At 44.1% G+C, this 14,722-nt stretch overlaps 1 protein-coding gene across 5 annotated transcripts in view; it reads left to right on the top strand.

Moving 5' to 3' along the window:
• USP22 (ubiquitin specific peptidase 22) overlaps nt 1-14,722 on the top strand; it is a 404,497-nt gene that overhangs the window by 137,951 nt on the left and 251,824 nt on the right. For all 5 annotated transcript variants that reach the window (XM_069210051.1, XM_069210046.1, XM_069210048.1 and 2 more), the window contains one exon: nt 4,473-4,574. In XM_069210051.1, the coding sequence (XP_069066152.1) occupies nt 4,473-4,574 (102 nt within the window). The remainder of the gene's footprint in view (nt 1-4,472; nt 4,575-14,722) is intronic.

A 14,722-nucleotide genomic window follows, 5' to 3' on the forward strand; every position in this document is an offset into this window, starting at 1 on the left:
GTCAGGCGTTTGTTGATGTATGCTGGCCCTTTGTGTGCAGGGTCTTGTAGTCGTGGGTCAGCAGATTGAACTGGCATCTCTTCTGAATCTGGAGCCAGTGTAGTTTTGGGGTGTGAAGTGGGTCCTTCTGGGGAGGAATAATACAAGTTTTTGCAGCTGAGTTCTGTATTGTCTGGAGTCTCCTCAGGTGGTGTGCTATGATTCCTACATAGACTGTGTTTCCGCAGTCTATTCTGCTGGTGATGAGGGCCTGCATGACGTCCTTCTGGGGTCTGCAGAGAGCCACCTGAAGATCTTGCGGAGCATGCGAAAGGTGTGGAGGCAGGTTGGTGAGACTGCATTGACTTGTTTCTTCATGAATAGCTTCTATCCAGGATGAAGCTGAGATTGCAGTCTGTTGGAAGGGGGTGGGGAATTCGGCTGACTTCTGCGGGCCATGTGTCAGTCCATGGTGAGGTGTTGTTCCCAAAGATGGACTTCTGTTTTTTTTTTTGCCGTTTAATTTGTGACCGTTGTCCTTCATCCAGTCTGCTTTGTTCATGCATCTGTGGAAGTTAGCTTTTTTGGTGGAGGGATCATCTGAAAGTGAGAGTATGAGTCTGTCTCATCTGACTGAGTGGGGGGAGGGGACAGGTCATGTAGGTGTTGAAGAGGGTCGGGCTGAGGGATGATCCTTCGGGTACTCCACAGATGATCTTCTTGGGCTCTGAGGTGAATGGTGGGAAACTGATCCTTTGGGTTCTGCGGGTGAGGTACCAGGTGATCCATATGAAGGTGTTTCCTTGAATCCCGGTGTAGTGGAATCTGTTGATCAGAATGTGGTGGGAGACGGTGTCAAATGTGGTGGACTGGTCCAGGAGGAAGAGGGGTACTGTTTCCCCACAATCCAGGAGCGCTCTGATGTCATCTATGGCTGCAATCAACGCTGTCTTGGTGCTGTGGTTAGCTCGAAATCCAGATTGGGAGGGTTCCAGGAGGTTGTAGTCTTCTAGGTGTTTGGGTGAGTTTGCTGGTTTATCTCTTTCTCGAGGACTTTTGCTGGAAAGGGGAGCAGAGAGATGGGCCAGTAGTTCTTCAATTGGACTGGATAGGTGTGTGTGTTTTTTTTTTTCTGGAGGGTCCTCATTTCAGCCTGTTTCCAGACCTTCTGGAAGGAGGCTACAGTGATTAATGTATTCAGGCCCTTCCTGAGCTCGTCGCTGATTGTCTTACTTCCGAGGTGGGAGACCTGGTGGGGACAAAGGTCCATGGGTGCTCCGAGTGTACGAAATTCTTCGGGCGTGGTGAGGAGTTCCCAGGGGGTGAGAAGGTGTTTAGAATTTGTGTTTGTGAGCTGGTTGATGCTGTCTGCGGCGGAGGGTTGGTGTTAAAAGTTCTTGTAGATAGCCAAGATCTTGTCGTGGAAGAAGTTTGTGAGGCCGCACAGTTCCTGGGAGGGAGTGATGTCATTCTCGGTGGCTGCGGGATTGGTGAGCTCCTTCACGATGGCAAAGAGTTCTTTGCTGTGGTTTGTGCTGGCTTTGATGTGGTCTGCTAGTGCGTTTTTCTTTCTTTTTGGGAGCAGTGGCAGTGGTGCACAATTTTTGGGTAAGTCTGGTATGCAGTTTTGCTAGACCTACCCAGTGACATTTGTGGCCACTTGAAAAAATGGATGTCAGAAGTTCTCTGAGAATAATGAGGCTACCAAACATCGTCATGTTCTTGATGCACTTGTTCCCTCCAGTTAGTTGGCCCATGATCGCTTAGACCACAGTCTTGTCCTGGCCTGGCCCTCGACAGATAGATGCAAACATTCTTTGATCCTGTGGCTTCATGAAAGTTGAAGGCTTTCTTTTGGGAAGCCATATCTTAATTCAGGTGTGTCGGGATCTAGGTGCCTTGGAACCACGTGATGTTTTAAGCCAAGAACCTAGCCTGCTTATGCAAATGCAGTTTAAGCACATGGGTGCCTGGCATGAAATTGTTTTTATAGGAGATTGGCTTTCTTGGAGGTCTTCAACTCTGATCAATGAGTTTTACCTTAAGAGCATTGTCTTCATAAACTCGGTCAGCTAGTTTTGATTCCTCATTTTATTTCCACTCAAGACTATTCTTCTGGTTTTAGCCACAGACCCCATGTTTTTCAACTGAAGAAACTTTACAGAATCTGGACTTTTATACTGCGCTGCATTTGTATCTGAAAACACCAAGGTCTTGGACCTTGTTGGTGGGGCTTTTCAAAATCAAATTATTTTGAAGGATTTATTCATTCATGGACATGCTCATTCCTCCTCAGAAAGGTATTATCAGTGGCATTTCAAAAAACACTTTGCAGACATTTGTAGGGCAGTAAGGACTAAGAGTGGCGAAATCATAGGCAACCAGGACACGTAAGCACAGAGCTACTCGCTGGATTATGGACTGTAATTGTCTTGACTGCTCATAAAAGCCATTAATCTGATTTTGTCAGTCTCATTAATCTTTAACCCTTAATTTATGGGAATGGTGCCTCTGCTGTGCGACCCAAGGAATATTCAAGCATGTGTTACAGCTGTTTAGAATTTAAAAGCACCCTACATTTTGGTTTTGCTAACCGTGCTCCAGATGACTTTACTGCAAAAACAGATGATGGAAGAAATGTGGAACAGCTCAAACATTCACCCCAGTCACAGATCTGGGTTTATTCCATCTCTTATTTTGCTCGCCATGCCGTTCCAGTTTAAACCCAGCCATATGCAAATCAGTCTTCACCCTGCTCCCCGTAAGGACAGTTTAACCCGAACTGCCAGGACATGTCCTGCCTGGACCAGAAACCAGCCTCCTGGGACCAGTTTTGGGGTATCATCACTCATCAGCCAGGCTTGCTTGAATCTGGTGGCAAAGCGAGCACAGGGCCCACGTCTGGGCATACCCTTCCTACTTAGGGTGATAAATGCAAAAATAACAGATGATGGATTGAATGCCGAACAAATCAAATATTCATTCACCCTTAGTCACAGATCTGAGTTTAAGCCATCAGTTCACTGTGCCACTGGTTTCAAGCTAGCCAGGCTGAAGAGGGGTGATAGCCTGATACCGGTCCCAGGATGGTTGTTTCCATTCCAGGGAAGGCCTGACAGTTTGGTTTGAACTGTTCCCATGGGGCAGGGTCAAGACTGATTTACATATGGCTGGGTCCAAACTGGGGTGGCATGGTGACCAAAAGAAATTCAACCTAGATCTGTGACTGGGGTGGAGTGTTTGAAAAGTTTTTTTAGCCCTCTGTCCATCATCCTTTTGTGTTGCCAGATGACTTTATGGGCAGTGTTTAATAAACCTAAACTTGAGATATGCCATAAACTTTGGCTTGCATCTTTGCTTCAGATTACCATATAATGGGTAGCTGTAGCATTCAGTAAAGTCTATTTTAGTGATAGCTATAATGTATGTGATGAGGGTCTTGAAAGATAAATATCTAAAAGTTCGGCTAGTAGAATGCATTCAAATCTTCTAGCATATTCAGTTACAATTAGAGCACTACCGTGCGACATTAACCCTGCATCCAGTGTCTGCGAGCCAACTCTGTTATAGAATAGATTGCCTGTCTCCTTAAATGACGGAACACTCCTCTGACTCACTATAACTGGTCTTGCATAACAATTCGTGTCTTTGCTGCGGTATTTCTGCAGCGGCCTTCATGTGGGCAGTGCTTCCTACTTTACTGTTTTTCTTTCCTGATTGGGTTCCAGCAGCCGTCTCAAATACTGTGTCAGACTGAGACCTGGGATGACTAAAAACAAAGGTAAAGCACATCTGATATCATGCCACAGATCAGTGATAATCAGATATTCATTCCAAAGAGTCTTAAACTCCAAGTCAAACTAGTTATGTTCTCCTGTTACTCAATTACATTCCTTTGTTGTGAATGGAGTTTTCAGTGTGAATGCTTAGATTAACATTTTGAATTTTCAAGGTTTTTTCTTAAAAAAGTAACCATGCTTAAGAACACTTGTATATGTTTGCAACCTTAACACATATTGCCTTTTGGTCTTTGCACGTACAGCAGAATATCATAACCACAGGTATCCATTGGTTGTAGTTTTTTTTTAACCTAGTTTTTTTTGGTTTATGAAGTTGTATATGTTTGATTCATTATGGTAACTGATTTCTGTTGATGAATTATCATTCTGTACAACAGTGTGCACAGAATGCTTGTACATAGCATATCCTAAATTGGCTAAAGGTTCAGTGAGGTAATTTTCCAGTATTTAAAGCAATTTGTATGGTGTATCTGTTATTATTTGGGAAAGCTCACTGACGTTTCCTTTCTGTAAATCATTTAAAAAATGCAATATGGTATCCTGGCCAGGAGAGAAGACGTGGAATCCATATTAACTACATGACACCATGTGGCTTGAATTTATCCAAACAAGCAGTGGTCTTAATATGAAACCTCTGTCGTAGTATCTACTTACTGATGTAGTCCTCTAAACGTGCCTTCTTATCCTGTTAAGGAGTTGGAGAGAAATATTCAACATGGGAACCAACAAAAAGAGAATTGGAACTGCTGCGACATAATCCCAAGAGAAGAAAAATAACCACAAACTGCACCATAGGTAAGTGAAGGAAGTATCTAAAGTAGTAAATTGGTCATTTTACAACACGCAGACTGCTTTACTTCGGAATTATAGAAAAGTCCTTTATTTTTTATTTTATTTTTAGTAGGATTCTACCAAACTGAATCCTTTAATGTGGCTATATCTATACACTTGCATACCTTGTTTGAGCAGCCTCCATAGTTTGTTCCGAGATTATAGGAGCGCTTGCAATTAGTTTGCTGCAAACATTAAAACGGGCTTCAAAGCTATTTTTTGTTTGTTTGTGGCAAGCACATCCTCAGGGATGCATGCATATTTTATTTAATAGCACAGCCACATCAAGATTGGTGCTGGCTCGACTATGGAAAGATCATGAATCAAGAAGTCCTGGTGATTGGTGAAAAGTACTAATGGAATGTTTGAGAACAAATCCACAGTGGCAAAGAAGAGACGGTGGGAGGAAGTTCAGTGCAAAGAGGAGATTGAAGGAAATATTTAAGTGACACCTAATCATTTGCATATACAACTTCCTATGGAGCATGTAATACTTTATGCCGTTTTGTATTTTGGTTTTTTCCTTGCTTTTGAATATTTTTCTCTTTCCTCACCGTATTTTTTACTCCAATTTTACCGTCCATGTACTGTTGTATTAAATAGCAGGATTTGAGACAGGAAAGATTGATAGTTGCTTCGTCAAGCTAATCCTGTCCTAACTGCACTTTATAAGTGACTGTAAAGGGGAATTTATGTTAAGTATGATGGCACTTTTGAAAAGCAGAGGTGCACAGTGTGATTGTGCTACGGCTATAGCCTGATTGGCAGCTCACTTTTGTGGCCATGCTCAACTCACTCTTTTTGCAGACACCAAAATATCAGTGTGTTAAGTAAAATAATTGTGTTGTGTACACGCTTTGTTAGCTTTCTTTACTTGCCTACCTGTGGTTCTGAAAACTGAATGTTAGACTCGAGTTCTTCTGTTACCGAGGATAGCGGGGTTAATAACATGTTCGATGGCATCTGTCGCTGTAGATACGCATGTTTTGCATAGCTCGCCATCTGGTGTTGGGTCGGAGTGTTACAAGTTGTTTTTCTTCGAAGAAGTCTTTCGAGTCACGGGACCGAGTGACTCCTCCTTTTGTCTCCATTGCGCATGGGCGTCGACTCCATCTTCGATTGTTTTTTTTCCGCCATCGGGTTCGGACGTGTTCCTGTCGCTCCGAGTTTCGGAACGGAAAAACAGCTAAATTTCGGAAGATTTTCGTCGGTATTGTTGCGTTCGGGATCGGCGTAGTTAGAATCAACACCGCATCGATGATCGAAGAGCTCCGGAGCCCTTCGGGGTAGTTTTCGATCCCCCGTCGGGGCCTGCTCGGCCCGACCGCGTGTAGAAGAACGCCGATGGAACGGACCCCGTTCCGTTTCTGTCCCAAGTGCCACAACAAATACCCCTATACAGACCAACACTTGGTCTGTAACCTGTGCCTGTCACCTGAGCACAGTGAAGACACTTGCGAGGCCTGTCGTGCGTTCCGGTCCCGAAAAACACTCCGAGACCGTCGAGCCAGAAGACTTCAAATGGCGTCCACGCCGACAGCCCACCGAGAGTTCGAGATACAAGGAGAGGAAGAAACCTTTTCGATACACGAATCGGACTCCGAGGAATTCGACGATCCACGAACCGTGAGTAAGACGTCGAAAACCACTCATAAGAAGATTGTCAAGGCCCAGGGGACGCCACTGCCACCAGGCCATGGCTCCACCCATAAATTCGGTGACCGACCGTCGGCACCGAAAAAGGCCCAAACAGTGTCGAGACCGTCCGACTCCGGTTTGAGACACCGGCACGCAGCCTTCTCGGGACCGAGAAAGTGCTGGAGACATACATCGACACCGAGATAGCGGTGTAGACACGGCTCGACGCCGAGACAGCGGCACCGACTAAGATCGACGCCGAGATGTTTCAACTCCGAAAAAGAAAAAAGTCACCTCGGAGCCGAAAAAAGATGCAGACAGGGTTTCGGTGCCAAAACAACCTGCAACCGACCCAGTTTCAGGCTCTTATACAGAAGAGCAATCAATGACCTCCCAAATGCGAAAGCATAGGTTTGAGGAAGACCTGCAATCCACCGATGTAGACCATACGCAGAAACTTATTTTTATACAGCATGGGACAGGAAAGATAAGCACCCTTCCCCCTATTAGGAGAAAGAGAAGACTGGAATTTCAAACTGACCAAACACCACAAACAAAAATGGTGAAAGGTTACTCCGCCACCCTCTCCTCCACCTATAATTCACGTCTCACCAGCACAAACTCCATCACATTCCCCGGCTCACACCACCATGAGCCAAGGTGACCAGGATCAGGACGCATGGGACTTATACGACGCCCCTGTGTCAGATAACAGTCCGGAGGCATACCCTACAAAGCCATCACCACCAGAAGACAGTACTGCATATTCTCAGGTGGTGGCTAGAGCAGCACAATTCCACAATGTAAGCCTCCACTCAGAACAAGTCGAGGATGACTTTCTATTCAACACCCTCTCCGCCACCCACAGCTCCTACCAAAGCCTGCCTATGCTCCCTGGTATGCTTCGGCACGCAAAAGACATCTTTAAGGAGCCGGTCAAAAGTAGGGCAATCACACCAAGGGTAGAAAAAAAGTATAAAGCGCCTCCTACAGACCCTATTTGCATCACTACACAGCTGCCACCAGATTCTGTCGTTGTAGGAGCAGCTAGGAAAAGGGCCAACTCCCACACATCTGGGGATGCACCACCCCCAGATAAGGAAAGCCGCAAGTTCGATGCAGCTGGAAAGAGAGTTGCAGCACAAGCTGCAAACCAGTGGCGCACCGCTAACTCTCAGGCACTACTTGCGCGATATGACAGAGCCCATTGGGATGAGATGCAGCATCTCATTGAACATCTACCCAAAGACCTACAAAAGAGGGCAAAGCAAGTGGTTGAGGAAGGACAGAACATTTCAAACAACCAGATACGCTCCTCCATGGATGCAGCAGACACAGCTGCAAGAACAATAAATACATATGTGACCATCAGAAGGCATGCATGGCTACGAACGTCTGGGTTTAAACCAGAGATTCAGCAGGCAGTTCTCAATATGCCATTCAACGAAAAAGAACTGTTCGGTCCAGAAGTGGACACGGTGATTGAGAAACTTAAAAAAGACACGGACACTGCTAAAGCCATGGGCGCACTCTACTCCCCGCAGAGCAGAGAAAATTACAGCACCTTCCGCAAAACACCCTTTAGAGGGGGGTTTCGGGGTCAGGCCACACAAGCCAGTACCTCACAGGCAACAACATCCAGTTACCAGGGACAGTACAGGGGAGGCTTTCGGGGCCAATATAGAGGAGGGCAATTCCCTAAAAATAGGGGAAAATTTCAAAGCCCCAAAACCCCTACAACTAAGCAGTGACTCACATGTCACTCACCCCCTCCACACAACACCAGTGGGGGGAAGAATAGGTCATTATTACAAAGCATGGGAGGAAATCACTACAGACACTTGGGTTCTAGCAATTATCGAAAATGGTTATTGCATAGAATTTCTACAATTCCCTCCAAACATACCACAAGAGCACAAAATTTATCAAAACATCATTCCGAGCTCCTGGAGATAGAAGTTCAAGCACTATTGCAAAAGAATGCAATCGAGTTAGTACCAAACACACAAATAAACACAGGAGTTTATTCACTGTACTTCTTAATACCAAAGAAGGACAAAACGCTAAGACCAATCCTAGACCTAAGAATACTAAACACATACATCAAATCAGACCACTTTCACATGGTCACACTACAAGAAGTGTTAACATTGCTGAAACTGCACGACTACATGACAACATTAGACCTCAAAGACGCGTATTTCCATATACCAATACATCCATCGCACAGGAAATACCTAAGGTTTGTATTCAAAGGAATACACTACCAATTCAAGGTACTGCCTTTCGGTTTAACAACCGCACCAAGAGTCTTTACCAAATGTCTAGCAGTAGTCGCTGCACACATCAGAAGGCAGCAAATACATGTATTCCCGTATCTAGACGACTGGCTAATCAAGACCCATTCGTTAATAACGTGCTCACACCACACAAATCAAATCATACAAACTAGGGTTCACAGTCAACTTCGCAAAATCCAACATTCTGCCATGCAAGGTACAATACCTAGGAGCCATAATAAACACAACAATAGGAGTAGCCACTCCAAGTCCACAAAGAATTCAAAATTTCAACATCATACAACGCATGTATCCAACACAAAGAATACAAGCAAAGATGATATTACAACTCCTAGGCATGATGTCTTCATGCATAGCCATTGTCCCAAACGCAAGACTGCACATGAGGCCCTTACAACAGTGCCTAGCATCACAGTGGTCACAAGCACAGGGTCACCTTATAGATCTGGTGTTAATAGACCGCCAAACTTACCTCTCGCTTCTATGGTGGAACAATATAAATTTAAACAAAGGGCGGCCTTTCCAAGACCCAGTGCCACAATACGTAATAACAGATGCTTCCATGACAGGGTGGGGAGCACACCTCGATCAACACAGCATACAAGGACAATGGAACGTACATCAAACAAAACTGCATATAAATCACCTAGAACTGCTAGCAGTTTTTCAAGCACTAAAGGCTTTTCAACCAATAATAGTTCACAAATACATTCTCGTCAAAACAGACAAAATGACAACAATGTATTATCTAAACAAACAAGGGGGAACGCACTCAACTCAATTGAGCCTGCTGGCACAAAAGATATGGCGTTGGGCAATTCACAACAAAATTTGCCTAATAGCACAATTTATCCCAGGGATTCAGAATCAACTCGCAGACAATCTCTCTCGAGATCACCAACAGGTCCACGAATGGGAAATTCACCCCCAAATTCTGAACACTTACTTCACGCTCTGGGGAACACCTCAAATAGACTTGTTTGCGACAAAAGAGAACGCAAAATGCTAAAACTTCGCATCCAGATACCCACACAGGCAGTCCCACGGCAATGCCCTATGGATGAACTGGTCCGGGATATTTGCCTACGCTTTTCCTCCTCTCCCTCTCCTTCCTTATCTGGTAAACAAACTCAGTCAAAACAAACTCAAACTCATATTAATAGCACCAACTTGGGCAAGGCAACCCTGGTACACAACGCTGCTAGACCTATCAGTAGTACCCCACATCAAACTGCCCAACAGGCCGGATCTGTTAACACAACACAACCAAAAGATCAGACACCCAGATCCAGCATCGCTGAATCTAGCAATCTGGCTCCTGAAATCCTAGAATTCGGACACTTACAACTTACCCAAGAATGTATGGAAGTCATAAAGCAAGCCAGAAGGCCATCCACCAGGCACTGCTATGCCAGTAAATGGAAGAGGTTTGTTTGCTACTGCCATATTAATCAAATCCAACCATTACACGCAACCCCAAAACATGTAGTGGGTTACTTGCTCCACTTACAAAAATCTAACCTAGCTTTCTCTTCCATTAAAATACACCTTGCAGCAATATCTGCATACCTGCAGCCTACCTATTCAACTTCCCTATATAGGATACCAGTCATTAAAGCATTCATGGAGGGCCTTAAAAGAATTATTCCACCAAGAACACCACCTGTTCCTTCATGGAACCTAAATGTTGTCTTAACTAGACTTATGGGTCCACCTTTTGAACCCATGCACTCCTGCGAAATACAGTTCCTAACATGGAAGGTTGCATTTCTCATCGCCATTACCTCTCTAAGAAGAGTAAGCGAGATTCAGGCGTTTACAATACAAGAACCTTTTATACAACTACACAAAAATAAGGTCGTCCTAAGGACTAATCCTAAATTTCTACCAAAAGTTATTTCACCGTTCCATCTAAATCAAACAGTGGAACTTCCAGTGTTCTTCCCACAGCCAGATTCCGTAGCTGAGAGGGCACTACATACTTTAGATGTCAAAAGAGCATTAATGTATTACATTGACAGAACAAAGAGCATCAGGAAAACTAAACAGCTATTTATTGCATTCCACAAACCTCATGCAGGAAACCCAATATCAAAACAAGGTATAGCCAGATGGATAGTTAAATGCATCCAAATCTGCTACCTTAAAGCTAAACGACAACTGCCCATTACACCAAGGGCACACTCAACCAGAAAGAAAGGTGCTACCATGGCCTTTCTAGGAAACATCCCAATGCAAGAAATATGTAAGGCAGCCACATGGTCTACGCCTCACACATTCACCAAGCACTACTGTGTAGACGTGTTATCCGCACAACAAGCCACAGTAGGTCAAGCCGTATTAAGAACATTGTTTCAGACTACTCCCACTCCTACAGGCTGAGCCACCGCTTTGGGGAGATAACTGCTTACTAGTCTATGCAAAACATGCGTATCTACAGCGACAGATGCCATCGAACTGAAAATGTCACTTACCCAGTGTACATCTGTTCGTGGCATCAGTCGCTGTAGATTCCATGTGCCCACCCGCCTCCCCGGGAGCCTGTAGCAGTTCGGAAGGTACCTTCAACTATTTGTATATATATTATTTCAACCTTAAATAGGTACATACTTAGTCACTCCATTGCATGGCCACTATTACTACAATACAACTCCTACCTCACCCTCTGCGGGGAAAAACAATCGAAGATGGAGTCGACGCCCATGCGCAATGGAGACAAAAGGAGGAGTCACTCGGTCCTGTGACTCGAAAGACTTCTTCGAAGAAAAACAACTTGTAACACTCCGACCCAACACCAGATGGCGAGCTATGCAAAACATGCGAATCTACAGCGACTGATGCCACGAACAGATGTACACTGGGTAAGTGACATTTTCATTTGCATGCTGCTCGGGTTTTAACTTGTTCGTGCATCGTGGATTTTAGCTGTGGAAGACCAAATTGGAGGGGGGTGGGGGGAGGGGGGGTGTCGACTCTTTAAAATTAAAGGCTTTATTTTGTTAACCCACGTCAGGACCCGACAGGCATTAAAAAGAAGAAATTACTGATCAGAATGCTTTTGAGTACCAATAGATATTTTACGATATGACCAGCCATTAGGTTAACATGGATACAAAGCAAGAATACCTTATTGGTACAGATACCAGTAAGCCACGTTCTTTGTTTAGATTGCATACAAATTAATCCAGTTTCTGTGGAAAAATTGACAGGTTAACTACACTTACCCTTTATTACAGGCGATGGATGGCTGATTGGCGCAGAAACATTTCAAACTGTCAGAATGCTTGAAACGTGCCCATCTAGTAGAGCAGGCTCTTACCTGTTGGTTCAGTTTCTTTTTTTTTTTTCTTCAAACAGTTTTTGGTTTATTTTGCTTTTGACAGTGTAAAATCAACAAAAACAGTGCTCAACGCTGGATATCTCGCAGGATATTATAGCAAGCAGTACTGACGTTCTCCTTATACACACTCCCTCCTCCCCAGAAAAAACCCTCTACAGCTTGACCTACTCCCGTTCTGGCTGGATATCTAACAGGCCCCGATATGCTCCCCACTCGTTCCAGATTTCTGTAGGGTCAGTTTCACGTTTCAACACCAATCCTCTTGATCCGGATTCATCTTATAAACTCTCTGAATCGCCCAAAAATACTAGCAGTAGTTGATGACACATTTCTTCAAAATACCAATATTTGAGAACTGACTTTTGTTATAATTCTTTCTTGATTAACAAGATACTGAAAAAATATGTTGAAGGCAGAAATTCAGAATTCTTTTATGAGGTCTGTCACTAACAGAAGGAGTCATCCATCCTTTTGACAAGCAGAATGTTGTCCCAGTTTTTGCTTCAGTAAATAGTCATCTTTGCCAATATTGGTTATTTCATATATTCACATGCTTGAATCTTGCCCAGTCGTCAGGCTGGGAAACCCCAGTAAATCTAAATAGCAGTAAACAGTGTTAAAATGATCATAAGCTTCATCAACAGTGTTTTTTTTAGTAGCACAACTACCTTACTTGAAACAATGCAAACTCAAGTCCATGAAGCTGAAGTTCTGAGCTCTCCTGCTCCCCAGATGCCACCATAGCTCAGATTTCTGATGTTGTTTGAGAGGGAGCCTCAGGAAGAGCTCTGCTCTAACCTGTGAGACACTTTATCCTGGTTACATTTTGCTACTTTCCATATCTTCCTTGGACTTGAGCCAGCTTTAACGTCCGCTTCTAGCTTACTTTGAGTTGTTTTTAGGGTTTTTTTATTTTAATTTTAATCTCTACTTTCTGGTCCAGGGAAGTTCCATTTGTGTGATCAACTGCCATCATGACTTACAGAGAAAAGAGATCTTTTTTTTAAATCCCTTCCTCACGTGGGCAAAAGATTTGCACATTATGTTCCACATTATCTGTGTATATATTGCCTTTATCCAGTGCACACAGCATCACGCTGTTATTTGTAACAGGTTTCCTTTTACAACTTAAAAAGAATATGGAAATGAGGAAGGCACTTCACCTGCTGGAGAAAAAGAAAATTCCCTTCTCCCAAAGGGGATGCGCGATCCTCTGCTGGAGGATTCTGTGTGAAGTACCCTACCAAGCATTGCCGCAATCAAAGCTATATACGTCTGGGCCATCCTCTGTCATCACGATTACCAAATGTGACTTGGCATCTCCCCAGTGATAAACTCAGTTCCCAAAGACCAAGAAGAAGCAAAGACCATAATTAATAAGGGAGCCAGCACATCAGCTGGTGTCATAGATGCAGCAGCAGTGGTTGTGTCGAATGTGGATTTCTGCCAGTTGGCTGGGGCTGTTGTTCTAAGAAAGCATTGATGGCTACGCCTTATAGCCTTCTGCCCAGAAGTCTAATCCATGATCTTTGTCATGCCATTCGACAGGCAGACATTATTTATAAAGAATGACAAAGTCCTCAAAGGTGAAAACTGAGAGAAGAGGCACGTTCCCTAGGAACTTTACATGATAAATGCACTGGCTCAACTATTTTGTTGTGGCTCTATCCACTGAATGCTTGTTTCCGGTCCAGGGAGGATCTGGCTTGGCAACTTGGTTTGCACTGTTCCCATGGTGATCATGGTCAAAACTGATTTGCATATGGCTGGGTCCAAACAGGAAAGGTAGGGTGAGCAAAAAAACTATGAACTTGGGCCCAGATCTGTAACTGGGGGTGCATGTTTGACATTGTGCAGCATTCTGCCCATAATCTGTTTTTTGTATTTGTCGAACTAAGTCAGATGTCAGCAGCGTGTTTGCTGTGCCACAGGAGTCAGGCTAGCCTGGCTCATAGGGTGATACCCCGAAACCAGTCCCAGGATGCTTGTTTCTGATCCATGGAAGACCTATCTTGGCAGTTCCTGCTGGACTGTTCCCATGGGGAGCAGGGTCAATACTGATGTGCATATGGCGGAGTCCAAACTGAAAAGGCGTTGTGAGCAAATACAATTATGGATTTAGGCCCAGATCTGGGACTGGGAGTGAATGTTTGACATTGTTCAGCATTTCATCCATCTTCTACTCTTTTTGCATCCATCCACTCCCCCAGGGGAGCTTTCATCCAGTAATTAGGTCAAGAACAAACCTATTACTTGGCCAGACAAGGAGGAAGACGAGCTACATAGCCAGCAGTGGTCAAAGACCAAGCTATGGCAGAGCATCTGGACAGAGCAGTGCTTTCATCATGCATCCAGAACAACCAAAAGAGCTTGCCTCCCAAGCTGCTCCCCTGCCATTTCAAGATCTATTGGAGTATTTGCGGGGTGGAGATTTCCCTTTTTACTCCTGATTAGGAGTCCATGTTGTTGGATCACTGGACGCTCCAATAGTACATTGAAGCACATCATTGAATTTACACAGGATCCACCAAATCGGCCACCTAGAAGATAACATCACATTCACTTACAAGAAGCTAAATCTGGACAGTCTTCTCCTCTTGAAAGGCACAATAGAGGCTGTCCCAAAAGAATCCTGATGATATATGCCAGGTTATTTTTTAATAAAGGAGATTGAAGGAAAATGGAGGTCGTTTCTAGATTTTCAAACTGAACATATTTATGTAAAAGCAATCCTTTTGGTTGGTAAATGTCATGAAGCCCTTCTAACACTCCAGGAAGGAACATTGCTAAACTTCCTGGACCTTCATAATGCATATCTTCATGTCACAAACATC

Source organism: Pleurodeles waltl, chromosome 10 (assembly GCF_031143425.1).
Source record: "Pleurodeles waltl isolate 20211129_DDA chromosome 10, aPleWal1.hap1.20221129, whole genome shotgun sequence".
Lineage (NCBI taxonomy): Eukaryota > Metazoa > Chordata > Amphibia > Caudata > Salamandridae > Pleurodeles > Pleurodeles waltl.